Below are 27,319 nucleotides of genomic sequence, written 5' to 3' on the forward strand. Positions count from 1 at the left end.
GGTTTAGTGGCTAAAGCCCTCAAATCCCAAATTGTGCTGCCCTGTCACGGCGAGGGTTTAGCAGCAGTTGTGTAACCCTGGGGCCACCCCCCCCTCCCGCTGCCGTGTCAGCAGCCCCAGGAGGGGAAACTGAGGCACTGGGCAGGGGCGGGGGGAGGCGGGGGGGGGCTCGCCATCAGGGCTGGTAATTAATTACTTGGGGGCAGGGAAATTACCCCCCTTAATTACCACTTTTCGTTATTCCCCTCTAACCGCCTTAGCAAAGGGCTTATGTGCTTATAGGGCCCGGTGGGTCCCAAAGAGGGGGGGGACACAAACACACACGTATGGGGGTCCCTGCCCCAAGCCCCATTGCCCACCTGGGCTGCAATCTCAGCCTTGCAGTGCTGGGGGGGTGACACAGGCAGTGTCAGGGTGACACCCCCGCGGTGGCACGGGGCGGGGGGGGAGGGGGGGGATGAGGGGGGGTTGGGTGTCGCGGGGTTTAGGGTTACAGGGCTGGGGCTCAGCACCTTTTTAATTCTTCATCGTGTGGCTGATTGATCCCCGGCCCCCCCGCCCCCCCAGCCCCGCGCAGACACTAAAGATTAAGAGGGTGACAAAGAGGCGGCTGCTCACACGGCTCCTGCCGCGGAGCTGCCTTGGAGAGAGCAGGGCAGGAGCCCCACTGCCCACAGAGCTGCCAGGGCATCCACCACCACCTCACCAGAGCCTGGAGCACCCACCCACACCACCTCAACAGAGCCTGGAGCACCCACCAACCATCACACCATAGTCTGGAGCACCCACCAACCACCTCAACAGAGCCTGGAGCACTCAGCAACCATCACACCATAGTCTGGAGCACCCACCAACCACCTCAACAGAGCCTGGAGCACCCACCAACCATCACACCATAGTCTGGAGCACCCACCAACCACCTCAACAGAGCCTGGAGCACCCACCAACCATCACACCATAGTCTTGAGCACCCCCCAACCACCTCACCATAGACTGTAGCACCCACCAACCACCTCAGCAGAGCCTGGGGCACCCACCAACCATCTCGCCACATTCTGGAGCACCCACTGACCACCCCACCAGAGCCTGGAGCTCTCACCACAGCAGAGGGAGAGGTGAAGACTGTCAGGTGTGGGATGACTGCGTCGCCGGCTGGGTCGGTGGTGAGCGCTGGGCTGGGTGACAGCCCCACGGGTAAGAGCTGGTGTTCTGCTCAAGAGGGTGCGAGATGGGATCGTGGGCGCTGGTGGGGTTTGTCTTCAGGATGGCCAGTGTCCTCATTGTGGTCCTTCTCCAAGGTACCCTGGGTCTCCCTCATAGTCTTTCTGTAGGATGGTTGGGGTTCCCATCACAAAATTTCCCCAAGGTGGCTGATGTCCCCATCATGGTGCTTCTGTTAGATACCTGGGGTCCCATCATAGTCCTTCACCAAGACTCCTAGGGTCTGCATTGTAGGCCTTCACCATGTAGGGATCCCCATCATAGTCCTTATCTGGGATGCCTGGGGGGTCTTCATTATGGTTCCTCTCCAAGATACACAGGGTCACCATTGTGGTCCTTCTCCTAGATGCCTTGGGTCTTCAGCTATCACCCTTCTCCACATTGCTGAGCATCTCCATCATGGTCCTTCTCTGGGCCACGATGCTTGCAGTCCCCAGCACTCTCCATGTGCCTATGGTCCCCATCATGGTCCTTCTAGATGCCTGAGGTCCCCAGCTCTGGCCCTTCTGTGGGATGCCTGCCGGCCCCACCGACACCCCTCTCCTGGCTGCCCATGGGCCCTGGTCCTTCTGCAGGGTCCTGGTGGTCCCTGGCTGTGACCCTTCTCTGGGATGCCCTTAGCTCCTTGCTGGAATTGCCAGGGTCCCCACCAGTCACCCTTCTCCAAGCCACCCCCAGTCCATGGTTGTGGCCCTTCCCTGCGATACCTGGTGTCTCCATCCCTAGGGACAACGTTTCACCCCCTTCTAAAAGAGGGCACAGGGAGAAGCTGAAGCCCGTGTCCAACCCCTGCGGTCCCCAGGGTGTTCCCATCCATGTCCCTGGGCTGGACCAGTGAGCTGGGGGGGGGGTGGGGAACTGGTGGGAGGGATGAGGGACATGAGGGTGTCCTGAGTCACCCTGACTGTGGTGGCTCTGCTCCTGCAGGGCTGAGCCCGGCGCCCGGCAAGGCGCTGAGCCCCGTGCTGCTGTGCAAGGTGTGTGGGGACACCAGCAGCGGGAAGCACTACGGCATCTACGCCTGCAACGGCTGCAGCGGCTTCTTCAAGCGCAGCGTCCGCAGGAAGCTCATCTACAGGTGGGGCTGGGGCTGGGGTGGTCCCCACGGAGCAGTGACCCAATGCAATGGGCACCCAGTGGGGTAGGAACCCATGGGATAGACGCCCAGTGGGGAAGGAACCCATGGGATGGGTGCCTGGCAGGGCTGGGATCCAGAAGTTGGACACCTAGCAAGGCTGGGATGAAGGAAACAGGCACCCATAAGGGTAGGGACCAGGGGGATGGACAACTAGTGAGACAGGGATCCAGGGGATGGCATCCAAGGGGACAAGGACCAGGGGGATGGGACACCCATCAAGGCAGGGTAATCACTGGGACAGTGCAGCCATGGAAAGGACAGGGCACCCGTTGGGGTGGGACATCATTTGGGTGGAGGACACAACAGTGACAAAGCTCCCAACCCTCAACTTGGCACCCATGGGGGTGGGATGACCCTGGGGGACATGCTGCCCCGGGGCTGCAGCCAGGTGCCACCTCTCCCCACAGGTGCCAGGCAGGGACGGGGCTGTGCCCGGTGGACAAGGCTCACCGCAACCAGTGCCAGGCCTGCCGGCTGAAGAAGTGCCTGCAAGCCGGCATGAACAAGGACGGTGAGACAGGCAGGGGGGACACACGCTGCTGGGGGGGACAGCTGAGTGGCCACCTCTGATGCCACCTTGTCCCCACAGCCGTGCAGAACGAGCGCCAGCCCCGCAGCACGGCCCAGGTCCGGCTGGACAGCATCGAGCTGGACTCGGAGCTGCCCCTCGAGCACATGGCCACCACCAGGGAGGTCCCCCCGACCTCCTGCCCAGCTCCCCGAGGTCCCGGTGCCACCGTCACCCCGGGGCCCCGAGCACCCACACCACCCACCAACCATCGCTTCATGGCCAGCCTGATGACCGCCGAGACCTGCGCCAAGCTGGAGCCTGAGGACGGTGGGCGGCCGCCAGTGGGGAGGGGATGGGCAGTGGGTTGTCCTCACTGAAAGGTGACCACAAGTGTCCCCTTCTGTCCCCACAGCTGATGAGACAGTGGATGTGACGGGCAGTGAGCCGGAGCGAGTGGCCAGCGAGTACCAGGTGGCACCATATCCAGCGGCCAGCCCCGAAAACATCTATGAGACCTCGGCCCGTCTCCTCTTCATGGCTGTGAAATGGGCCAAAAACCTGCCTGTCTTCTCCAACCTGCCCTTCCGTGACCAGGTGGGGCTGGGGACCTCCATGGGGAACTGGGAACCCTAAAAGATGGTATGCAACCAATGGGATAGGGATGGCTGGAGCATCCCCCCAACACATACCGCAGGGTCTTGAGTTCCCCCCCCCAAACCAGAAGATGCTCTTCAGCCCAACTCTCTGGTGGCTTCAGGTGCTGGAGGTTTTAGTGTGACTGGGTTTTTTTGGGGCTCCCCCTTCTGACCCCAGGTGATCCTGCTGGAGGAGGCATGGAGTGAGCTGTTCCTGCTCTGTGCCATCCAGTGGTCCATGCCCCTGGAGAGCTGCCCGCTGCTGGCTGTTCCCGAGCCAGCCCCTGGGAAGCTGCTGCCCACCAGCCTGGACATCCGGGCTCTGCAGGAGACCCTGGGCCGCTTCAAGGCTTTGGCTGTTGACCCCACCGAGTTTGCCTGCATGAAGGCCGTGGTGCTCTTCAAACCAGGTGAGGGACCCACCAGCACCTGCTGCTGGCCAACCCCCCCCCGCCCCTACCCCTCCCTGTCACCTCCTTGTCCCCACAGAGACCCGTGGCCTGAAGGACCCTGAGCAGGTGGAGAACCTGCAGGACCAGTCGCAGGTGATGCTGGGCCAGCACAACCGTTCTCACTACCCCGGGCAGCCCGTCAGGTACTGCTGTCCCCACGTCCCCATGAATGACACGGGGGGTAGGGACACCCACCCATGGCCACTGCTCCATCCTCCAGGTTTGGGAAGCTGCTGCTGCTCCTCCCGGCGCTGCGCTTCATCTCCTCCGAGCGCGTGGAGCTGCTCTTCTTCCGCCGGACCATTGGTAACACCCCCATGGAGAAGCTGCTGTGCGACATGTTCAAGAACTGACCCCCCCCCTCCCACCTTGACAGCATCTTGTTTGTTACCTGGCACTGGCACCTTGTCACCCCTACCCTGCATCTCCTCACCTTGGGATGCTGTGGGGTGTGAAGGTGCCCATGGTCCCATCTCCAGGGTGGTTGCCAGGACTGTGGGATGCTGCTGGCAGCTGGGGTGTGGGACCAGCCTCTCTGGAGACAGCTGGTGGCAGGGGGATGTCCCTGAGTGGGTGCCAGATGCATTAGAAGCACCTCATTGGGGTGGGTGCTTCAACAGGTGGTTCAAAAGCCAGGCTGGAGAAACCTATGGACCCAGGCAAGGCGCCCTTGCTGTGGCATCTGCACCCATGGGGACCCACTGCCACCCAGGGAGGCAGCAGCCTGGGGGGACATGACACAGGGTGACGCCAGCCCAGGGTTTGACACAAGACCAAGTGTGACACTGGCTGGGGACGGTGGCAGCCCAGGGGTGACACTGGCCAGGGTGACGCCAGCGTGGTGGTGACCTCAGTCCAGGGGTGACACTTTTCCAGGGGTGATGCCACACTAGGGGTGACATTGGCTGGAGGTGATGCCAGCCCAGGGGTGACACTGGCCACAGGGATGATGCCATCCTAGGGGTGACCCCCTCCTGGGATCTGTCCCCCTCCAGCCCCAGTCCCTGGCCCACATTCTGGGGCATGTCCCCCCTGCTGTGCCAGACCCTGGTCCCATGTCCCAGGGGGCTCCTGTCCCCAACCCCCCCCATTTTATACTCCAAATAAAGAGGCTTTTGCAGCTGGTTTCTGTGCTCCATGACTCGGGGTCCCCTCCTTGGGGCAGGGAACAGAGGGGGACACTCACCAGTTAAATATTAATAATACGAGATAAATGAGATAAAGAGATGATATGAGATAAATGACGATAAAATGAGATAAAAATATGAGAAAAATGAGATAAAAAGAAATAATGTATCAAATAAAGAGAAAATTATCTGAATATAAGTGCACTAAATAGAAATAATCTGAGTTAAATAATCAGAATGTAAATAAGCTTAATGGAAAGAATGTGAATATAACTAAAATTAACAGAAATAATCTGAATACAAACAATCTGAGTAGAATTAATTTGTAAAGAAATAATCTAAATTAATAGGAATATAAAGAAGATTAATAGAAATAACTGGAACGAATCTGAATACAAATAGACTGAAAAAACCCCAGACCCATCTGACCACAAAAAAAGCTAAATATAAGTAATCTGCCTGGATTATTAATAAAATTAAAATGATAATCTAAAATACTCTGAAAAGAAATAAATTTAAAATATCTGAATACAAAAAAATCTGAGTAGAAGCACCTGAAAATAAATAATCTGAATTATCTTAATTAAATAATCTGAAGATAAATAAGATTAAGAGATGAATCTGAATTAATCTGAATTCAAATACATGGAAATTTAGCTGAATATAAATAAGATAAATATAGATAAATAAATATATAAAAATATAATCTGATTAGAAAGAATCTAAATAAGAATGTAAATTTACATTCTAAATTAGAATGTAAACAAGATTAAAAGAAAGAATCTGGAGGAAAATAAATACAAAGAATCTGAATAGAACTATAAGGAATGAAATAATCTGAGCAGAAATTATCTGACCAGCCAAAAACTTGAACGAAAGATTCTGAATGAAACAATCTGAGGAGAAGTTACCTGAAAAGCCCTGATCTGAATTACAAAATCCGAACTCAACGCTGTGAAGGGCAGAGGGGGGAGGCAAAGCAGGGACCCCCCCCCCCCCCAAACGCCTTCGTTGCAACCAGGGGCGGCGGCTGGAGCCCCCAGACCCCCCCCAGCACTTTGGGGTGCAGGGAGCTCCCCCGCCCAACCCTGGGCACCAGAGAAGTTTGGGCCTCCTCCAGAATTACACTTTTATTTCACGTTCCGTCCCCGTTTCCCCAGCGCGGCGCCCGGGACGTTTTGCCTCTCACACAGACTCGGGTTTAATTTACACGCAGCAGAATTATAAATTACTTTAAAAAACAAAACCAAAACCAAACAACAGCTCCATTAAAAATTAATAATAATAACCATAATCATTACCAGCCCCAGCCCCTGCTCCTTGCCAGTAGTAAATACATTCACGCCGCTCTGGAAAACCCCCTTTTTTGCCCCAAATTCAGCCTTTAGCTGAGGGAAGGAGCAGTGGAAGATGCCAGGGACCCCAAAACACCCCAATTCCCCCCAAGTTCACCACCCAATTCCAGGGGATCCAGCACTGCCTGTCACAGATACAGATATATATGTCTATATTTCTTTTTTATATATATATATATATACATATATTCTTTATCTATGTACACACACACATACATATTCTATATATAAAGAAACAGATTTTCTATATATATATTCTGTACATACTTTATACATTTATATATATAAAGAAATATATTTAAAATATATAAACATATTCTTTATATATGGTATGTATTCCTCATATATTTCTTTATATATACAGAAATATACTCTCTATATAAATAAATACATATGAAGCACTATTTCTTTATACATATAAAGTAAAATATATATAAAGAAATACGTCATTTACCTGTAAGTTTATATTTCTTTTATATCTATTTCTTTATAGAGAAATATAAAAAAATATATACAGAAATAGGTATTCTTTATATATAGTGTCTTTCTTGTATATATATTTATATATATCAATATATAAAAATATAAAGAAATAAATGTATTCTTTAGCACATATATATTTCTTTATATATAAAAGAAACAAAATATATAAAGAAACATATTTCTTTATATATTCTTGTACAGATGTTTTTATTTATACAGAGAATATATATTCTTTTATAGGTGCTTTCTTTATATATAGAACATATATTCTTTGAAATGTATTTTCTTCATATATATATAAAACATACCTATCTATCTATATATATATAAGGGAAATACATCTACATCTCAAAAGAAATATCCATCCATATATATCTATATATATTTGGAGGTGCTGCCCAAGCTGGGTCTGCTGCTCCCACACCACTTGGGGGGAGAAGGTGGAGGATGAGGATGGGTCCTTCCACCATCCTGGCCCCAGCCTGGCCTCTCGCAGGGGAATTCCAGGATTCTGGATAAAGAGGCTCTAAAATGGCTGGGTTTGGTGTCTCCTGTTACTTCTAGCTCCAGGGGTGGGTTTGAGGTGGTTCTCGCCTTCTCAGCACATCCTGGCTCGGTCCCAAAATCCCTCTTCTCCTGTCTGGGGATGGTTACATCCCATTTTCCTCTCTGGATGGGAGATGGTTGACTTGACCTTGCTCCACTCCCAGGATCCTGCTCCCACCCGCCCGCCCGCTCAGCGCCATCGGCTGCTTCCCCATTGAGACATTGCAAAGAGAAACAGCAAAAGAAAAACATGAAAACAACTGGTTTGGGCTTTAAAAGGGAAGAAAATGAAGTAACACAAAACAAAAAATAAACCCAAACCAAACAAACTCCCCAATAAATAAACCACGCCTCGAAAGAAATGGCTGGTTGGGCAGGGGAGACAGGTCGCATGGGCGGCTTGGCCAAGCCCAGTGGTGGAGGGATGCCAGGAAAACCACAAAATATCCAGGAAAACCCCGTATTTCCCCCCGCTCCCCTTTTCAGTGGCATTTTTGGAAAGGACGAGCCTCAACCCTTGACACCCAGCCCATTGGAAAGGACGGATCCAGCCTTTATTCATGTAATTAGTGCCCCAGGGCTCCTAATTTCACCTTTCCGGAGGTTTTCCGGTGCCCACCACGGGTGACGATGACACAGGAGGGATTGAGATCTAAGTTGTTCATTAGCGTTGCTAATTAGTCCTATCACAGGCATTGCTTTTAAACCATGCTAATTACACCTCTAGGGATTCCTTGTTCCACATAAAACTCAACGTAGAGTGGAAAGTGACGGATGGTGACACTGGCGGTGGCACCGGCAGGACGGCTCAGCCCATCGCTCCCTCCTCCCCGGCCAAATAATAATAATTATAATAATTAAAAAAAAACAAACCCAAACCAAAAAAAAGTCCTGTCTGGGGAGAAATATTTAAAAAAAATAATAAAAATATGTATATATTTACAACAAACTCCAGTAACTGGCTTATAAACAAATATAGCTTCAAGTAGTCCTTGATTATTATTATTATTAATTATTATTATTATTATTTAATACTGATGGTCTCCAAAAAAAAAAAAAAAAGGAGGAAAGGTGGTTAGGTCAGGTTAAAAAATAAAATAATTAAAAAAAAAGGTGATTTTTGGCAGATTTTAACGCTTTTCCATGCGCTTGGCGTGGGCGAGGTGGGTAAAGCGCGACGGGCCGGAGCGGAGCCGGCGGCGGCTCCAGATGCTCCAGAGGGAATTTTAGGCTCGATTTCTCCTACCGAGGGTGACTCGGCACCAGGACGTGGTGGCACGAGGTTCCCAGATGCCGGATGCTCCCAGGGGAAAGGCGCAGGAGCCGGGCAGTGCCCCCCTCGTTCCTGGGCCAACACCCCCAGCCACGAAGGCCACCGTTCAAACCGTCCCCCGCCGGCCCCTGGTCACGAAGGACTCATCGTCCTGGCGCTAACGAGGAGCTGGGAACTCTCAGACCATGAACTCGTTGCTCCCCAGGAGGACGAGGGGTTGGGCGGCGGCGCAGTCGGCCTCGGGGTTCCTCTTGCGCCCCCCCCCCCGCTCCCCCGTCCGGGGGCTCTTTGGTTTTGGGGGGTGAACTCTTCCCGCTCTTCAGTTTCTGTTTCCCTTTTTCGGGGTTGAAGGTCCCGCGGGTGGTGAACTGAGGCCGGTCCTCGGGGTAACGGAGAGGTCCCATGAAGGCCTCAGGGCTTGCCCGGCTTTCAGGGGACTCTCCAGCCCCCCCTGCTCGGTAGAAAGGTGATTTGGAGTACATCTGGAAGCGCTTGCGGGGCAGGTGGGGCAAGCAGGAGGTGGACGACTGGGAAGAGGAGGAGGAGACGGAGGCCTCGGCGGGGTCTGACGCGTCCGGCCGTGCCCTGGGGTGCCTGCGCAGCCGGCTCGGCCCCTCTGCCTTGGGGCGCAGGGAGGTAAGTGCTACACTTCTCTCTGCAGGGGGGGAGAAGGTCCACCTGAGGATTAACACTTCAAAACCACCCAGTGCCCGGGTGCTGCCCCGAGGGGACGCGCCATAGAATCACAGACTGGTTTGGGTTGGAAGGGACTTTAAAAATCATCTCTTTCCAACCCCCCTGCACGGGCAGGGACACCTCCCACCATTCCAGGCTGCTCCAAGCCCCATCCAACCTGCCCTTCAACACTGCCAGGGATGGGGCAGCCACAGCTTCCCTGGGCAACCTGGGCCAGGGTCTCATCATCCTCACACTCAAGAATTTCTTCTTCATGTCCAACCTCAATCTCCCCTCTTCCAGTTTTCATCCCTTCCCCCTTGTCCTCTCCCCCCCTGCCCTTGTCCCAAGCCCCTCCCCAGCTTTCCTGGAGCCCCTTCAGGCACTGGAAGGTGCTCTAAGGTCTCCCTGGAGCCTTCTCTTCTCCAGGCTGAACACCCCAACTCCCTCAGCCTGTCTCCAGAGCAGAGCTGCTCCAGCCCTGGAGCCAGAACAACATTCCCAGCATCTTGCTGGAGGTAGTGTCATCCTGGATGATGCAGCAATGCTGGAGGAGCACTCAGCTCCCAGTCAAACCTTGGGTGCTATCACCCCCATCCTCAGGTCCACATGCTTTAACCCTTTACTCCCTTTCAACTGCTACATGGCAGGAGTAGGCAGGAAAAAACAAACAAACACCCCAAGCTATTGCAAAACTTGACAGCAACCTGATTGAGTAGAAGATGTCTCTGGTCATTCCAGGGAGCTTGGACTAGATGATCTTTGAACTGATTCAGAATCAAGAATTTGATTTATAGTTGTCACAGTTGGAAAAGACCTCTAAGATCACCGAGTCCAACCATGCACCCAGGGGAAAGAAAAAAACAACCAACTACAAACCCATAAAATCAGCACCACCACACAACCCACAAACCCCCCACCATGCCCACTAGGGCATGCCCTGAAGTGCCACATCTACACATTTCTTTAATACCTCCAAGGATGGTGACTCCACCCCCTCCCTGGGCAGCCCATTCCAGTGCCTGACCACTATTTTGGTATCGAAATTCTTCCTAATATCCAGTCTAAACCAACCCGGGGGCAACTTCAGGCCATTTCCTGTAGTTCTGTAATTCACTTGGAGAAGATGACACCACTCACCTCCCTACAACCTCCTTTAAGGCAGCTATAGAGAGCAATGAGGTCTCCCCTCAGCCTCCCTTCTACAAACTGAACAATCCCAGTTCCCTCAGCCTCTCCTCATTGGACTTCTCCTTTAGACCCTTGAAGCTCTTCTCTAACCCATTCCAAGACCAGCCCAAGAACACCTGGATTTACCTGAGCGGTCAGAGATGGCTCCTTCGGAGTCAAAGTTCAAGTTCTCGGAGCTGTCGGCGGTGCCGATGGAGGCTTCGGACTCGAGGGTCTCGTCGTCGGAGGCGCGGGGCTCCAGCGTCAGCATCTCAAACGTCAGCTCCTCCCTGCCAAAAAGAGACCCCATGGACCCGAGGGAACACAAATGTGGGGAGGAGAAAGGGATGAGCGCACACCAAGAGCTCACGGCGGGATGGAGTCCTCCAGCTCACCCTACGAGCTGCATGTCAACCGTACGATGGCAGGCAACATCCACCTGTAACTGAGAGTGGCCTGAAGCCCAGACTCACTTTTCCTTCTGCAGGCTCTCGATCTGCTCGGTCAGCACCTTCTCCTCCTGCTGCATGGCCGCTTGCTGCTGCTCTGTCACCTCTATCTCCATGGCTTCCTCGCTGCTCATGGTGTCCTCAGGGACATCAGTGACTGAGGGCAGGCGCCCAGTGACAGGGGACGTTGGGCTGGGGTAGGCGCCGCGGCGCACGCGTCCTTTGCCCTGGGGAGAGACAGCAATGTCACCACCAGCAGCCTAGGCGGTTTTGGAAACACCTGAGGTGCCAACTACACTGCTCTCCCAAAGAGTGAAGAAAATGGCCCTGGCCATTGGTCCTCGGTGCACTGCTGGTGGTGGCACCCAGGGCCCTCCAAAAATCTCACCCCGGGCTGGGAGAGGTACCAGAAGGACTCAATACACTGGAGAATGTAAGGATGGAGGTGGTGAGGATGGTGCTGATGGACCAGCTGATGAACCGAGTGCAGCTTGGACTTCAAAGCAAGCCCAGCTGGCAGCAGGATGGGTTTCTGCAAAGCCCACAGCTCGTGCGATGGGAAGCTTGACCTGCCAGGTGGCCATGTTTGCTCTGGGTGGGAGCATCACCTGGGCTTTGACTTCAGGGCACCCAGCTCCTGCTTTATTGTTAGATCACATCTTGCAGCTTTCCCTCACCCACCCTTGGTATTTCCTGAGCATCTCAAGGGGCTCCACCAACTCCTCTGGCAAACAGTAACTCTCACCTCATCACATTGCCCACGCTCTGATCTCATGTACATGAGATCCATAAACTTTCTGAGGCCCAGCTCTACAGATCTGCTCCAGAGTGGAAAAGAGAGATGGATTTTTGGGCATGAGGGACACCAGAGACGTTGAAAAGCTTTTATCTTCACCAGACATCTTCTAAATTCAAGATCCTGAACCAAACAGGACCTAGGAGGTGTTGACCAGCCTGAGTCATGCCCATCATCTGTAATGCAATGCAGCTTTTCTCCTTGTAGGACTATTTAACCCTTCAGCTGGGACATCCCCCGGCCTCTCTGATTCCACATGGCCTGGAGGAGGTTTGCAGGGTAAAGGAGCCTCTTTTTCTCTTCTAAAAGCATGATTTGCTCCATTTTACTCCTTTCATCTCTTAAAGTCACAACTCTGAGACCTTTCTCTGGCAGCAAAGCCCCTCCAGTGCCTCAGTGTTCTTCTGACGGCATCTTCTCACGTGGGTTCCTGAGAAGTGCAGCTACCTGCAATCCTATTACCCAAAACCCCTGAGATCCCAAAGATCCCACCGGCTCATGGACTTAAGCCCCTGGAAAATGACGTGCTTGTGAAGCAGTGTTGGGGGGGAGCAGAGTGGTTGCAGAGAAGAGCAGAAGATGCTCTTCTCCATCTCCAGACCCTTGAGGGTGCTGAATAATGGGGAGAAGCATCATGGGCTGAACCTGGTAGGAAGAGAAGAGCATCCCCCAAAACCTGCAGGCACTTTTTTTTGCCCATTGCAGTCTTGCTAGGAACTCAAACTCAAGCTGGGATGGAGTTGGGGAACACAGGGATTGCTGGACCCCTTCCAATTCAGACCTAGGTCTCCTAACCCTGAGCTCAAGGTGGTGGCCATGCTCCTCTGCCAAGAAGGTGGAGGACACCTTTGGATGCCTCGTGGCCTCCAAGGCACCTGAGCCAGGAGCTTTATCCACCACCTCGAGGTACCGCTGTGCTGTGAAAGCAACGTGATGCTGAAACACACCTTGAGTGAGCAGAAGATGGGGTGGGAAGGGATGCGCGAAGGAAAGCAAAAAAGAGGGAAGCACAGGATGGAAAAAGAGTAAAAAAATGGTAGGAAAAGGAAAAGGGGCAGGAAGCAGGGTTTTGAGGAGCCGCGTGCAGGGATGGCCAAGCACTGGTGGCCCCAACTCTTGCCTCCCAGGGGGGCCTGTGGGAGAAATGGTGGCCCTGGAGGAGCGACCCTTGCTGGGGGACGAGACGGGCAAAGGTGACGGAGAATGGCCGGTGGGACGAGCTGGAATGAGCGGCGGTGACAGACGGGAGGGACGCGGCGGCTGCAGCGGATACATACCGGGATGGAACTGCGGGTTATGCTCATAAATCTAACTGCAATTAGTACGGGCTTCTGGATTAGAGAGGAGATGAAAAGGAAAGCAGAAGGTTAGAGTGCACATGCTGTCGCCCCGCCAAAAAAACCTGGGTTTTTCGTTTGTTTTCCTGTGTTTTTTCTTAACTGGGATGAGTGGGGCAGCTCTGCAGCACCAGCCCCACAAACTTGGGTGGCCCCTGCTTGGGTTTCATCCCCTAAAAACCAGGAACAACATGTCCCTGAGGATCAGAGGCAAGCAGAGGGGGTGCTCAGCTCCTTAATCCAAGCCTGGGATGACCACATGCTGCTGAGTCCATCCCGCTCCTGCAGCCCAACGAGGCAAGCACAGCGTGTATCCGCAGCCTGCTGGCCACCCAGGAAGCATGGAAGCTCAATGAGATGGGTTTGAGGCTCCCAGAAAGGTGGTGCAGGAGCAAGAACAGCCTTTGGGGAAGCTCATTTTGGGTTCAGACAATGCGACTGAGCATGAAAAAGGATGGTCCAGGTCTCCCATGGGGCAACGTCAAGCCAGTCAAAGGCTTGACTTGATCCAGGACCAAACAAGCTCAAATGAAGGTGGAAACGTTGATCAGGAGTGTCTGAGCTGGAGCGACCACATTTCCATGGACCATTCCCACCTCCTTGTGCTTTCTTAGGAGTCCCTGCAAAGGTGAGGATCCACCATAGGGCTGAGTGTCCCCATCCTGGGGGAGATGGCAGTGAGAGATTGCGAGGGGTTTGGGAGGCTGGAATAAGCAGGAGAAGATCAGGTAGAGTTGTTTTTGGGGGCAAGGGGTGGACAGAAAGGAACAGAGGTGGTTTTGGCATCTCACCATGGATCTGCGGATCAAGGAGAGGCGGCTCTTGGCTTTGTTCTCTGCGAACTCCAGGCTGTTGATGTCCTTGAGACGAGCCTTGTACTTGTTCATCTGCTCGATGACAATTAATTCTACGCAACTAAGGGAAAAAAAACAACAACAGGTGACAAAATGGGAGGAGAAAGGTGTTTGACCTGAGCTGGCCCTGTCTTGCCCAAAGACCTGCCCTGCCAGAAAGGGACGGAGGGAGAAAGGTCCAGCTGGAAACAAAAGGGTAGGGGAAATTCCCCTAAGAAGAGTGATAAGGGGCTATGGATGGATCAAGGAACTCAAACTAGAGACATTAAAGACCCCCAGGGATCCCACTGAAGAAATTCCTCCCCTTGAAGAGGGGTCAAGGAAATCCAAACCTGTGAAAGGCAGGTTGCTTCCAAGCCACAACTTGACAGTCTCTTGCAGACAGTGGTGCTGCAGCCAGCTCCTTTTAGCTGAGCTGACTATTTCATGGTGGCAGGAGCATATTTGGGGACAGAAAGAATCCTTTCCACGTAATAAAACTGGAGGATATGCTGCAGCAAAAGGCCAAGGGAGAAGCTACAAAGAAATCCTGTAGAAGGACAAGTGCTCCTACTAGCTGGGGGTCCAAGCACATTCTGCTCTTCAACAGTTTTCATAGACTTATTGGAGACCAACTTCAGTAGCCCAGCTCTTCACTGGTTGGTTTCCACCATTATAATTGTCTCCATTATCTCTTTTTCAATCTATTTCATACGGGTCAGACTGAACCTGGGCAAGCACTTCACTTTTTCTCTGTCAAATCTTTGCAATTATGACAAATACCTTGAAGAAGTCCAAGTACGCACTATGAATATTGCTGCAGACCAAACAAGCTCAGCTCCTCAACTAAAACCAAACAAAATTAATTGAGAATAAAGACCTGCTTGCCATAGATAAACTATGATAGATATGATAGATACACTATAAAATCACATCAGCACAAGCTCCACCTCTTCCTGCTGAGACGTGCCACGCAGGAACATCAGTTGATCAGCTCTTGTGGATGCTTCACCACTTAAAAATCCACCTTCACTAACCTCTTGGGATTGAATGTGAAACATCTTCATGAAGATGCATTTAATACGTGTGTACAGTTTCCAAGCTAAAGCTCCCTTGAGCCCTTCACCCCTAGCTAAGGGTTACCAAGATGTGAGCTCGATGCTAATGGAGCTGGATCATCCAGCACCGTGTCCTTACGTGGTGGTTTTACTGATGTCCTGAACACTCTGCAGCGGGTCTGTCGTGTCGGGGCAGCGGAGGATACAGGGAGCAAAGACAATGGCTAAGGCATTCGCTGACATTCGATTGGTCTCTTCTTGGAGGGCAATCCTGAAAAAAGTAGGGATTGAGAGAGAAGTCAGAGCTGAAGGCACCTCCACTTAACCTCCTCCACATGGCCATGGGTGAATAGAGGAGATGACACTTCCCCAGCGCTATCCTACTCTGCTAGCAAGTGCACTGCTCGGCCTCCGTCTTTGCTCTGCTTGATGGAGAAAGGCAAACTTAAAGATACCCCAGGTGTCCCCAAGGTAGGCAAAGAACCAACATTTTTCACCCAAACAACCTGTCCCTGCAGTTGCAAGAAGCCCCATGGACTCACAGGCACCAGGAGCAACCAAAGCTTTGATCAGTACAAACTCATCAATAAAAGCACTGTTTGGAGAAACAGCTTTGGAGCCACCTCCTCGGAGGCAAGACTTGAAAGCCCTTCCCTTTCCTTTGCCTACCTGCATCTGGTCCTGGCTATTCCGGTATGAAAGGATGTCTGAGCATCCTTCCCTTGCTTGCCCAAAGCTGCCTCAGCCCAACATACCTCACCAGGTGGAAGATGAGACGCTCCAAGGTGCTGAGATGGGTGCGGGAGAGCTGGTCGATGACCGAATACACTCCTCGCACCGTCTCCTTCCTCTCCTGGAGGCCTGTGGAGAAAGCACCAGCACTGAGAGGCAGTTTCTTCTTCCTCATACTTAAAACCTTCTTAATGCCTATTGACTTCACTACCTTAAGAAGCATTTTGGGCTAAAATCTGCTGAACCACGAGGCAAACGTGTGCCACCAATGAAAGCAAGGCCTGTGGCTTTGCGTGAAAATCCGTCATGGCCAAAAAATCAGATTGAAACCAGGCAAAAATGACTTGGTAAAACCAGGTTATTTGGGCCCAAGGAGTAAATACAGAGTTGGACACTCCAAGTGGCCACCGTTTCCCTCCACTGAGGGAAGAGGATCCTTACCCATCGCCCGCAGAAACTCCTCGTAGAGCTCGAAGGTCATGAGAGGGTTGGGCAGATCACGGAGCCACTGCTTGAACACGCTGGCGATGACGTGGATGTTGTAGTCGTCCAAATTCACGCTATCGATGTCTGTGTGGGGCAGTGGATTGGGGAGAAAGAATAAAACCAAGAGGCCATGAGCAACAGGAAGCCAGGCCATGGACAACCTACTCGAGGACAGAAAAAGTTCAGGTTTCCATGAAGAGGAGACTCAGGAGGGACCTTCTAACTCTCTTCAGCTACCTGAGGGGAGGTTGTGGTCAGGTGGGGGCTGAGCTCTTTTTCTGGGCAGCTAGCAACAAGAGGGCCTGGCCTCAAGCTGTGCCAGGGGAGGTTTAGGTTGGATATCAGGAAGCATTTCCTCATGGAGAGGGTGATCAGACATTGGAATGGACTGCCCAGGGTGGAGGCACCATCCCTGGAAGTGTTAAAGGAAAGGCTGGAGGTGGCACTTGGTGCCACGGTCTGGCTGATGTTGTGGTGTTAAGTCATAGGCTGGACTTGATGATCTTTAAGGTCTTTTTCAGCCTTGATGATTCTGTGATTTCTAAGGCAGCGTTTTCCCCTCAACTAGAAGGACTTGTTTCATGCATCACACCCAGCGGCTTGAGAACAGATTTGGGTTGGAGACATGAAAGCATCATTTGTGTTTTCACAGCCTGCAACCATGGAATCATAGCTTTGTTATGATTGGAAAAGACCTCTAAGATCACCAAGTCCATCCAGAAAAAAAAACAAAACCAAAAGAAACCTCAAAACACACAACACCAAACCACCAAACACACAGCAACACCCACTATGCCCACCAAAGAGCATGTCCTGAAGTGCCTCATCTACACTACATAGAAACATAGAATCATTAAGTTTGGAAGGGACCTTAAAGATCTTCAAGTTCCAACCCTCCCGCCATGAGCAGGGAACCTTCCCATTAGACCAGGCTGCACAAAACCTCCTCCAATCTGACCTTAAAAACCTCCAGGCATGGGGCACCAACAACCTCCCCGGGCAACCCATCCCAGTTCCTCACCACCCTTAGAGTGGGGAATTTCTTCCTAATACCTAACCTAAATCTCCCTTCTCTCAGTTTAAAACCATCACCCCTTGTCCTATCACTTTCTCTGATGAAAAGTCTCTCCTCAGCTTTCCTTCCCTTCAGGCACTGGAAGGTGCTCTAAGGTCTCCCTGGAGCCTTCTCTTCTCCAGGCTGAACACCCCAACTCCCTCAGCCTGTCTTCATACCAGAGCTGCTCCAGGCCTTTGATCACCTTGGTGGCCCTTCTCTGGACCCTCTCCAACAGGTCTATATGTTTCTTGTGCTGAAGGCACCAGAACTGGACACAGTATTCCAGGTGTGGTCTCAGCAGAGCAGAGGGGCAGAATCCCCTCCCTGGCCCTGCTGGCCACACTTCTTTTGATGCAGCCCAGGATGGGTTGGCTCTCTGGGCTCCAGCGCTCACTGGCGACTCATGTTGAGCTTCTCATCTACCACCCCCAAGTCCTTCTCCTCAGGACTGCTCACAATGCATTCTGCCCCCAGCCTGTACACATCTAGTCATGGAAGGCAGGAGCGCTCCCCTGCTCTATATCCCACCTTCCTTCCATCCAACCTTGCTCTTGCAGAGATTTTTCTCCCTGTGTGGTTTTGTTTCCCATTCTTGTACCTGTGTCGAGTCCTTGCCGCAGCTCCTTGATCTTGTTGGTGGACCCTGATTTTCTGTAGATGCCCTCAGTGTACAGCCCATGCATCTCGATGTAGTTGATGAGCTTCTCCACCAGCACGGGCACCGCCCGCTCCTCGCTGGTCAAGCGCGAGAGCTCCACGCCGAACTGCCGAGACGAGAGCTCAGGATCGTACTGGTGGGGAAAAGGGAAAAAATAACATTAAAAAGGGGTTTAAATCCTTTCAGGAAACAATGCTGGCACAGCATCCGACTGCTTTGAAACCTCTTCAGCTGGTCCAGACAACCTGCAAATCTAATGAGGCCACCAGCAAAGGAGGACAGGACAACCAGGAAGGTACATCTTGAAATTAAGGACTTTAGGGACTGGCACATCTCCCTTATGAGAAAAGACTAAGAGGCCTGGGGCTGTTCAGTCTAGGGAGGAGAAGACTGAGGGGGGATCTAATTAATGTCTATAAATACATGAGGGCATCAAGAAGGCAAGGACAACCTCCTGTCACTTGTGCCCTGTGACAGGACCAGGGGCAATGGATTCAAACTGGAGCCCAGGAAGTTCCACCTCAACATGAGGAAGAACTTCTTTCCTGAGGGTGACAGAGCCCTGGGACAGGCTGCCCAGAGAGGTTGTGGAGTCTCCTTCTCTGGAGACTTTCAAGACTCATCTGGATGCCTTTCTGAGTGATCTGCCCTAGTTTTGGTCTTGCTCTGGCAGGGGGGTTGGACTTAATGATCTTCAGAGGTTCCTTACAATCCCCAACATCCTGCGATTCTGTGAAATGCTAGATCTCTGAACATCCACCTGAAGTCACAAAAACCTGGATTTTTTTTCTTTAACCACCTCATTGTGGTCAAATTCTCAGCTGGGCATGGTGGTCCTCTGCCTCTTTGCCCTCTGGCACCATCTCCAGGGATGATTTCAGTGCCCGAAGAGGACACACAAAGCAGAACAGGTAAATCTGAGTCTTGGGTACTCAGATCAACTCACAGCATTGGTGGTTGCAAAGTATCTGTGAATAAACATGATGCCAAAATCAAACCATGCAAAAGTCCACCTATACGTGATGTGAGGAAGATGCCCATGCTGTGTCATGCTCTAGGGAAAAAAAACAAACCCACCCCAAGAACATCTGGTCTCAGCTATCAGTTGAAATTCATCACCTGCTGTTCAACCAGCCCGCTTGGCTGCTAAAACCATCAGCCAATGCCAGGCCACAAACCCATGTGCTCCTTCACTCAAGACGAAGTAGCTCTGAGATGAGGACCAAGAACAGGTGAAAACAAGTCTACAGTCATTGCAAGAGATGGGCTTGGTGTTTGCTCAAGTTTGCCATAGACCTGGAGGAAGAGATCCAGGCTGGGACAAGGCTAACAGTTACAAAACCAACTGTTGCCAGAAAATAAAGACTTCTTTCTCAAAGCAAAATGGATGGTCTGTGGTTCCTTGTTGCTAAACCCTAAAAACATTAACCCACCAAGCACAGACAAGCCAGAGCCTTCCTAGAGAACCTCCAGCTGCCCAAGTGGGAAGCTACTGTGGAGACGTGGTGAACTTGCTTCCTTGGGCACAAACACTTCCTTGTACAGAGAAACTCCAGGAAACCAAGAGGCTCTGTGAGCTCCTCTGGAAAAAAAGCATCAGAGATTTCATTGAACCTCCCACATCTGTAGAGCAGAAACTCACATGAGCTGTTTCCAGCTCTTGCAGGAAACAACACCAGAAAGGGAAAGAGTGCAGCAAAAATACTGTATCAAAGCAAATACATTCAAATCTATAAGCATTCAGTGTATATATTCAGATTATTTATTGGGAAAACATAATCATGCAGGTTACAGAAGCTGTACATGATGGAGGCTCTCAACGTTGTATCAAATTCTGTGCCTGCAGATACTGTTTTCACACACCTGGGATCACTGTCTGGGAGGTATTTAATGGAAGAAAAGGAATGGGAACCATTTACCTTTTTGGAGCACTTGGTCGTGGTTTTAAGACAGCACTTCTTGTGACAAGCATATTTACATACTGCAATGAAGAAAAGTAGCATTTAATGATCCAACAAGTCAGATCACTGGAGAAATCTGAATTTATAGGAATGAAGAAGCTCCTCTCAGGACTAGGAGGTCAAAAGCAGGTTGAATTTGCAGTTCCCAGAGGCCAAGTCTATATGAGATACACTCAAAAAAATGAAGCCTTTAATTTTAAAGGTCCCCTATGTAAGCCCTTGAAATGACTACAAAAACCCCTGATAGATCAACTCAGAAACTAATCCCTGAGTCACTCTGGGCTATCAGCCATGGAAGTCCTCCAAGAGGTTGGAAAGACCACCTCATTTGTGTTTTTCCTGCACTGGACATCAGTCTGAAATACCCCAGGGTCGACACCTTCAACCTAAGCAATGTTGGAAAACCCAATGTGATAGATCAACCCTTCCCACTGGTCCTCCTCCGTTGTCCTCATCTCTCCAAAAATTCATGTGCCTGGACATCAAACTAAACCAAATTAATCTGCCACGGGCACGAGGCCCACAGGCATCCTACAGGCTGGATCTGTAGGGCACGTTCTCCATATCCAATTCTACTGTCCTTCTTACTGGGACACTTAAATGTGTTTTTGACCTTCTGGGATGACCACAGGACCTTATGGGATAAGATGTGCAATGCAAAGCTCCCCCACACAAAACCAATCACACCATGAGGACTGGAAGGACTGCTGGGATGAACTTACTAGACGGCTTCACAAACCTTTTGGATCTGTCCCAGAAGCTCTTCTAATATTAAAAACCCCCAAGTTATTTGAGAGTGGGGCTGCATGAACTAGCAGGAAACATCTTTCAGAGCCCCAAAACTCATCCCTGGGATATAAGCAAGTGAAAAATGGGCCAAGAGAGCGGGCTTACATTTACAAACAGAAGCCCTGTCCATTATCCAGATCAAGGAGGAACAATATTCACAGTAGGTGGGGATGCTGTACTGGGTCGCCTTAAAAATGTGGCCGTTGTGCTCTTCCACCTGCAACAAAATAGATGGGGTGGTAAGAAGGAGATGGGTGAAGAGGTTGCTGCAAACTGAGTCAGGTGCTCAACTTTCAGCTGTCATTTGCTGTTTTGTTTTGTTGCAGACCAGTAAACCTGTAGACAACCCCAGACATGGAGCTGGTACAGGAACTGTGCAAGTAGGTTTAGAAACTGCATTTGACTGAGATTGGTTACTCCACCGCTCCATGTTAAGAAGGTCTTCTATGCATCCATGGTCCCTTCTGTGCTCTGCATCTGCATCCCTCCTAGTACTATCGTATCCTTTAGGAAGAAAGGGGATGTAATCTCCCACACCTCTGAGAGATGGAAAACACACACCAGAACTTCATGTAGAAACCCAGAACAACACTTTGTTTTGTCTCATTTCTTCTATAATAACTCCTGACATTACATCTTGACTGATGAGGGATGTGTTTTTGGAGGACAACCTACAGCAATCCTTCATCAAACAAACCAAATCCACCTCATCCATCTTACTAGCATGTCCTTTCATGGCTGCATGGTCACTACAGTGTGATGTTCAGATCTCAGCAGAGGACACATCATGAGCAGGTCTGTTATCACTTATGATTCTGGCTACAAGGCCATTCATTTTTCAATGCTCAACTCACCACATCTGCTTCCTTTTTTCTTCTCTTCTTTCGTTCCGTTTTTGGCACCTGGTGACAGAAAGAGGTTTCAGAGTATTTATGGGCAATTTCCCCAGGCAAAGCCCACAGAGGCCTCACATGTAACTTTGCCCACTGCCTTCCAGTGCCATCCTTCAGTGAGGAGAAGTCACTTCCGAAGACTTTCCCAAGGATCATCCTGTTCTCAGAAAACCCCTGGACAACTGTCTCCATCTCCATCTCAGAGTTGGGATTAGCTGAACTGGGGTGTGCTGAGCCCCGTGAAACACAACCAACGACTCATGCCTTGCCTGCTGGTCTACATTGCCCATCTCAGCTTCATGCAGAGGACAAGACAACAGAGGTGCCTACAGAGAGCACAACCCAAGGAAAGACAAATCCAAAATCTTCAAGGGGCTCAAGAAAAGTGCCACCTACCTTCACAGCAGTGTAGTCCAGGGGTTTGTATTCGATCATATATTCATCCAGGAAGACTTTGAAGGTATTGACCCAAACTTTAACTGGAGATTCACTCCAGTCCCTCTGCTCAAGCCTCATGGTCTTCTCCAGAATCTGCTCGAATAAGGCGTACAGGTCCTTGTAGCGGATGCTCTTCCCATCATCCATCTTTTAAAGAAACAGAAGCAACAAGAAAAGGGATTTTTACACAGCCCGGGCTGCCCGTTCTGCTCCAGACAATCATTTCAGCTTGAGCAGCTTCCAAACACTCAGGGAAAGTCCAAGTATGATTAAAATAAGGAAAAAAAAAATAATCTAATAGTTGGTTCGTGACCTTTGGCAGGGTGGCTTCTTGGTGCACAGAGCAAGAGGACATTAAATACCAGTCCAAGTCTAAGAAGGAACTTTTTTGTACAATTTGGGCAATCAAATCACTTTTGTGATCACTGTGATGACTAAGCCACAGCAATGGCTGCTCAGATTCAGAAGCGGCAGAAGAGCAGAGCTCCACATTGCTCAGATGTCCACAACTCACCAACTCACACAAAGGTTTCTGGAACTTTGGGAGGGAAATAGTAATTTATTGACTTACTGTCATCTCCCATTTGGCTGGGAGCAAACTGTAACAAGGAGACCAGAAATCTCCACCCAAGAAAGAAGATTTGAGTCCAAATTTATAGCTCATGGGGCTTCACACAAAGGAAGAACATCCCTCCTTTGGGGTATGCAGACCAGGACACTTACTGCCAATGCTGAGGAGTAAAAGCTGAAGATGTTTTGTCGGAATTCCTTCAGTGCTTTCTTGAACACAACATCCACCAGGGTGTCCTTCTTGCTGTCCTCATTGTCCAGTTCATTCATCTGAGAAACCAAAGGGGTTTATGAGCCTGTGTGAGTTTTGCTGCAGCAGAAGTGAGATCATAGAATCACAGAATGGTTTGGGTTGGAATGGACCTTAAAGATCATCTAGATTCAAACCCCCTGCATGGGCAGGGACACCTCCCACCAGACCAGGTGGCTCAGAGCCCTTGAACACTTCCAGGGATGGGGTTTCCACAGCTTCCCTGGGCAACCTGGGCCAGGGTCTCACCACCCTCACACTCAAGAATTTCCTCCTCATGTCTCACCTCAATCTCCCTCTTCCAGTTTTAATCCATCCCCCTTGTCCTCTCACTCCTTGACCTTGTCCAAGTCCCTCCCCAGCTTTCCTGGAGCCCCTTCAGGCACTGGAAGGCTGCTATAAGGTCTCCCCAGAGCCCTCTCTGCTCCTGGCTGAACACCCCCAACTCTCTCAGCCTATTGTCATAGGAGAGGTGCTCCAGCCCTCTGATTATCTTCATGGCCTCCTCTGGACTCGCTCCAGGAGCTGAAGCATCACTAATGAGCAGCTGCTCCACCAAGGGTAGACCATGTTACTAGTGACTATGAGGTGGTTTCTCCTGCACACCAACTCAGAAACACAAGCTGCCCTGCAGCCTTCAACTCCTGCTCTCTTGCATCACCCATTTTTGGTGCCACCAGGGCCAACTCAAAGCAAGGGAAGCACCAAAGCTGTTGTGCCTGTGCAGATCGAGCACGTGGTGCACGCACAGCATGTCCACCTCTCCTCCCAAGCCTGCCCTGATGCATGTTGCCCACCCTTAGAGGAATTATTAGCATTGCTACTGCAGCCCCCAGGACACATATGGCTTTCTAGCCTCCATCTGCTCTTTGAGCTCTCTGATGATTCAGCTGGGGCATCAAGGACAGGAGTTACCTTTTTCAGGAGAAACTCATCCATGCTCTTCAGGTCGCTGGCGCTGGTTATGATCTGCAGGGAGTCGTTCTGCCACTGCACGGGCTCCAGAGCCACGTTGCTGATCTTGACACTGCGCTTGCGCTTCACTTTGGGAGAAGGCTCCTTGTTCTCCTTAAACTCCCGCCGGTAGATACCAGACAGCTCAGGGCTTCGTGGAGGGGTCAGGTGGTGAGGACCCAACTCTGCAGGTGAGAATTAAAAAGAGGGAAAGGGATTGAAGAACAAGTTTGCCATGAGAACAGGGAGATGGGCTTTGGAATAAACCTGTGGAGAGGAAGAGCACTGCGTGGTACTTGTAGGAAGATTAAATGTCATTTCTCCTTTGGTTATTTCCTCTGTCAAGATGGGAAACATTTGCCTGTGTCCAGAAGGCTGCCAGGAGGATGAGCAACATGGAACTCCTTAAGATCCTTTTTGGATCTCTAACCTACTTGCCACCGTTTCAGATTGATGCTCTTGATGAATTCAAGGTACCTGAACCAGGACATTAAATCCGTGCAGCTTCCCAACACATTTTCCCACAGCAGCCTCAGCTGGATCACACCATTGCAGATGAGTCTCCCACTCACAGATACCTGAATCCTCTAGATAAACCAACCTTCCTCCCTTCTGCACCTTTACCCAAGCCCCAAGACATCAGGCCACACATGGTTGTAGTGTCCAGCCTTACCTTCTCCAAGCTGCAAGCCAGGAATCACCTCCCTGCTGGGGGCTTCATGCTCCGCGTACAGCTCCAGCAGCTCAGACTGGGTAGCAAGCTTCTCTCGTGGGGTCTTCTTCTCTCCCTGCTTTCCCTTCCCCCAGAACCTCATCTTGGCTCGCTGTGGCCTGGAAATAAGTCATGGAAAGAGGAACCACCTTGACTAGGGAAATGTCTTTCTACCCCAAACTACCCTGGACCTTCATGGTGTTTAAGAAATAAATCCACACAACTTCTACCAGGGAAACCAGGCCACACTCCCTCCAGAAAGGCATGAAATGAGTTTCATGCATGCAATTGGGTGGCTTGGGATGGCATGTCTTGCCTGCATCATCAAAATTTTATTGTGATATGAGCAGGATGCCTCTTCTAATTGGGCACATCCATGGTCATGGGGGATGAGTAACTCATGTGCTGCCTCGGCGTGGTGGAGCTCCAAACGAGCCAGGGTAGCTCAGCAAGGAGAGCAACAAGGACACGGGAGGGACTCATCTCTCACCTCCACCCATCTTTCCTACCTCCCATCTGGAGCCAGGCTCTTCTGTGTGGCCACCAGGTTCCCGATCTCCCCCTGGGACATGGTTTTGTGCAGTTTTGTCTGGCCGTCCCCCGAGGCGAAGCGCTGCGCTGTCTGCAACGATTCCAAGCGCAACGCATTAACAAGTGAGACTCTTGGGAAAACAGCTGAGTCACTTTCTTTTTCCTAGCAAAAAGTAGGTATTTCCTCTGTTATGTCTTTCTATCTGCCTGCAGCTGAAAACCTAGAGTCCTGTCAAACCAGCTACAACTACAGAAATATGTTAAAAACACCTGAAAAAGAAAGGCATTTCTCTTGCTCCAACTCTACACTGAGGTCCAACCTTCTTTCTCCTGGAGCCAATGACAAAAGTCATTCAACACCTCATCTTGGTCTGCCAGCCCAGCTCTCCATTCCAGAAGAGCCACGTGAGACACGACAAAGTGATTTGTGGTGTTCCTAGCACCAAAGGAACCTTTGGCCACATGGATCTGTCCCAGCAGAGCTTCATCCTCCAACTCATGCTGAGGACTTTTCAGAAAAGACCAAATTCTTTGTGGCAAGGACATGTCCAAACGAACCCTTTAGAAATCAAAGATTTTGCAGCTTTAATACAAAGGATTTTTGCTTTCACCACCATTTAAAATGCCCTGGGAAAATTTTTAAGGCCAAGATGAATTTGCAGTGATTCAACCTAATGAGATTCCATGAAATAGCCCAGCAATGGTCTTCCTGTATTTTTAAAAAAGTAACTATTTATTTTTTCCAATTGCAGCTGTGATTTCCAAGTTGGACTCCTGGAGGAGAGACTTTGGCCAAGAGGAAAACAGGGAACCAGGTGGTATGAAGGGATTAGGGAGATGATGGTCAAATATCTCTTGTAACTTTCCCATCACCCAAATGTTTCAGCTGAGAACACTGTGGTTTTAATAATTTCTTTTTCTTCTATTAAAACATGTCAACTAAAATTATGTAAAATATGGGCTGCAGGGGAGTCACATTGGTCTTATTTACCCTTCGATGCTTTATTTTTCACCCATGGACTAACCTCTCTACCAGCCAGGAGATGGCAGCACATCAGGCAAAATCGCCAATGGGAAATTTAAAAAACTGCCTAAACCACCCAAGGGTTTGTTTGCTGCTCCTGTCGGTCTCACGTTTAGGTGATGATCACCCAGAAACTGTGGACAGATACTGGCAAAAATAACCCTGGAAAACCCATGAAAGTGATTTCCATCCAGCACAACCTCACTATTTGCTGTTAAAAATGACCTGTTAAAATATTTGTCCCCATGATATATAGCTCTGTTCTTGAGTGATTTCAACCTTTTCATCACTTTCAGTGCTTTGTTTTTTCTTAAAAGAAAAGGTATTTTGTGGGGGCATTTACTAATTTTTTTCCTAGTTCAAAGCCATTTAAAGAGTCCTCTATAGGACACCACGTACACTTTCTTTTTAAAATTTATGTTGTATCTACTGTGTGAGCAAATTCAATGTACAGATTTTGGAGTAGAGCAGAGCAAGTGAAACCCCTGGCTAATGTAGAAGACTTTGAGTCACACACATCTGTAATGTCATTTTTGGACAAAAATGGCAGAAGGATTCTCTACCACCTCTTCTCTGCCCCACTTCTTGATCCACACTTGTTCAGCATTCCCTCTGCTCCCACGGCAACCTCTCCAGCTTTTGAAAGTAAGGACTAAAAGGCATTTTTGGCATGAGGTCCTTCTGTTTCAGGGACAGGAAGCTCGAAGGGGAAGGTCCTCAGCTGGATGGGAAACCTTCTTAGATGCCACGATTAGACTTTGCACCAGAAAAATCCCTGGTCAGGGAACACCACAAAGCACCACGTGTGGGCAAATGGCAATAGCTGTAGGTCTGAAGTTCTCCCCTGGATGAAGAGGAGACCAAATCTTTTTCCACTGCAAGAGCAACCTGAATTTCACTCACCGGTGCTAGAAAGAGATAACTATGGCCAAGGGCCTTGTCTCAGCAGGCAGCAGTGCTACGTGCTGCATTGAAGAGCTTCCTGAAGTGCAAGGCTCCCTCTGCATGGCTTTGGACAAGAGATCTTCTTTCACTGCTGGCTCCTCAGGCGTGCCTGGGATCAGCTGGTGGCAGATACCTGCACTGATGTTTGGCTATTCATGGCTTTAGGATGGAAGTTGGAGCTAAATGACTGCTTCATTATCCAGATCCCTCTCTAAGAGCCTCTGCTGAAGGAGGATGTATTCAGAAGGTATTTCTGGTGT

General features: G+C 50.4%; 2 protein-coding genes across 2 annotated transcripts in view; one reads left to right on the forward strand and one right to left on the reverse strand.

Annotated features, from left to right (window-relative positions):
* Window positions 1-1,136: 1,136 nt before the first annotated feature.
* Window positions 1,137-4,338, forward strand: NR2E3 (nuclear receptor subfamily 2 group E member 3). Its single transcript, XM_051628764.1, has 8 exons — window positions 1,137-1,194; window positions 2,149-2,299; window positions 2,767-2,870; window positions 2,949-3,197; window positions 3,283-3,464; window positions 3,684-3,915; window positions 3,995-4,100; window positions 4,178-4,338. The coding sequence occupies exons 1-8, from the start codon at window positions 1,137-1,139 to the stop codon at window positions 4,308-4,310; spliced, it is 1,215 nt and encodes a 404-aa protein (XP_051484724.1). The 3' UTR covers window positions 4,311-4,338.
* A 4,019-nt stretch (window positions 4,339-8,357) lies between these two features.
* MYO9A (myosin IXA) overlaps window positions 8,358-27,319 on the reverse strand; it is a 188,534-nt gene continuing 169,572 nt past the window's right edge. Inside the window, 17 exon segments of the mRNA XM_051628736.1 lie at window positions 8,358-9,006; window positions 9,008-9,396; window positions 10,734-10,876; window positions 11,060-11,262; window positions 13,960-14,083; window positions 15,199-15,330; window positions 15,815-15,920; window positions 16,233-16,361; window positions 17,933-18,125; window positions 19,912-19,973; window positions 20,848-20,959; window positions 21,597-21,644; window positions 22,032-22,220; window positions 22,797-22,913; window positions 23,809-24,032; window positions 24,521-24,678; window positions 25,069-25,181. Of these exon segments, the coding sequence (XP_051484696.1) occupies window positions 8,920-9,006; window positions 9,008-9,396; window positions 10,734-10,876; window positions 11,060-11,262; window positions 13,960-14,083; window positions 15,199-15,330; window positions 15,815-15,920; window positions 16,233-16,361; window positions 17,933-18,125; window positions 19,912-19,973; window positions 20,848-20,959; window positions 21,597-21,644; window positions 22,032-22,220; window positions 22,797-22,913; window positions 23,809-24,032; window positions 24,521-24,678; window positions 25,069-25,181 (2,529 nt within the window). The 3' untranslated portion in view covers window positions 8,358-8,919.

Source organism: Apus apus, chromosome 10, assembly GCF_020740795.1.
Source record: "Apus apus isolate bApuApu2 chromosome 10, bApuApu2.pri.cur, whole genome shotgun sequence".
NCBI lineage: Eukaryota > Metazoa > Chordata > Aves > Apodiformes > Apodidae > Apus > Apus apus.

Bases quoted from the DNA above. Each gene is read 5' to 3' on its own strand.
- NR2E3 (XM_051628764.1), top strand. From the start codon at position 1,137: ATGACTGCGTCGCCGGCTGGGTCGGTGGTGAGCGCTGGGCTGGGTGAC. The intron at 2,300-2,766 runs GTGGGGCTGGGG...CTCTCCCCACAG, and splicing joins CGCAGGAAGCTCATCTACAG to GTGCCAGGCAGGGACGGGGC. The intron at 3,916-3,994 runs GTGAGGGACCCA...TTGTCCCCACAG, and splicing joins CGTGGTGCTCTTCAAACCAG to AGACCCGTGGCCTGAAGGAC.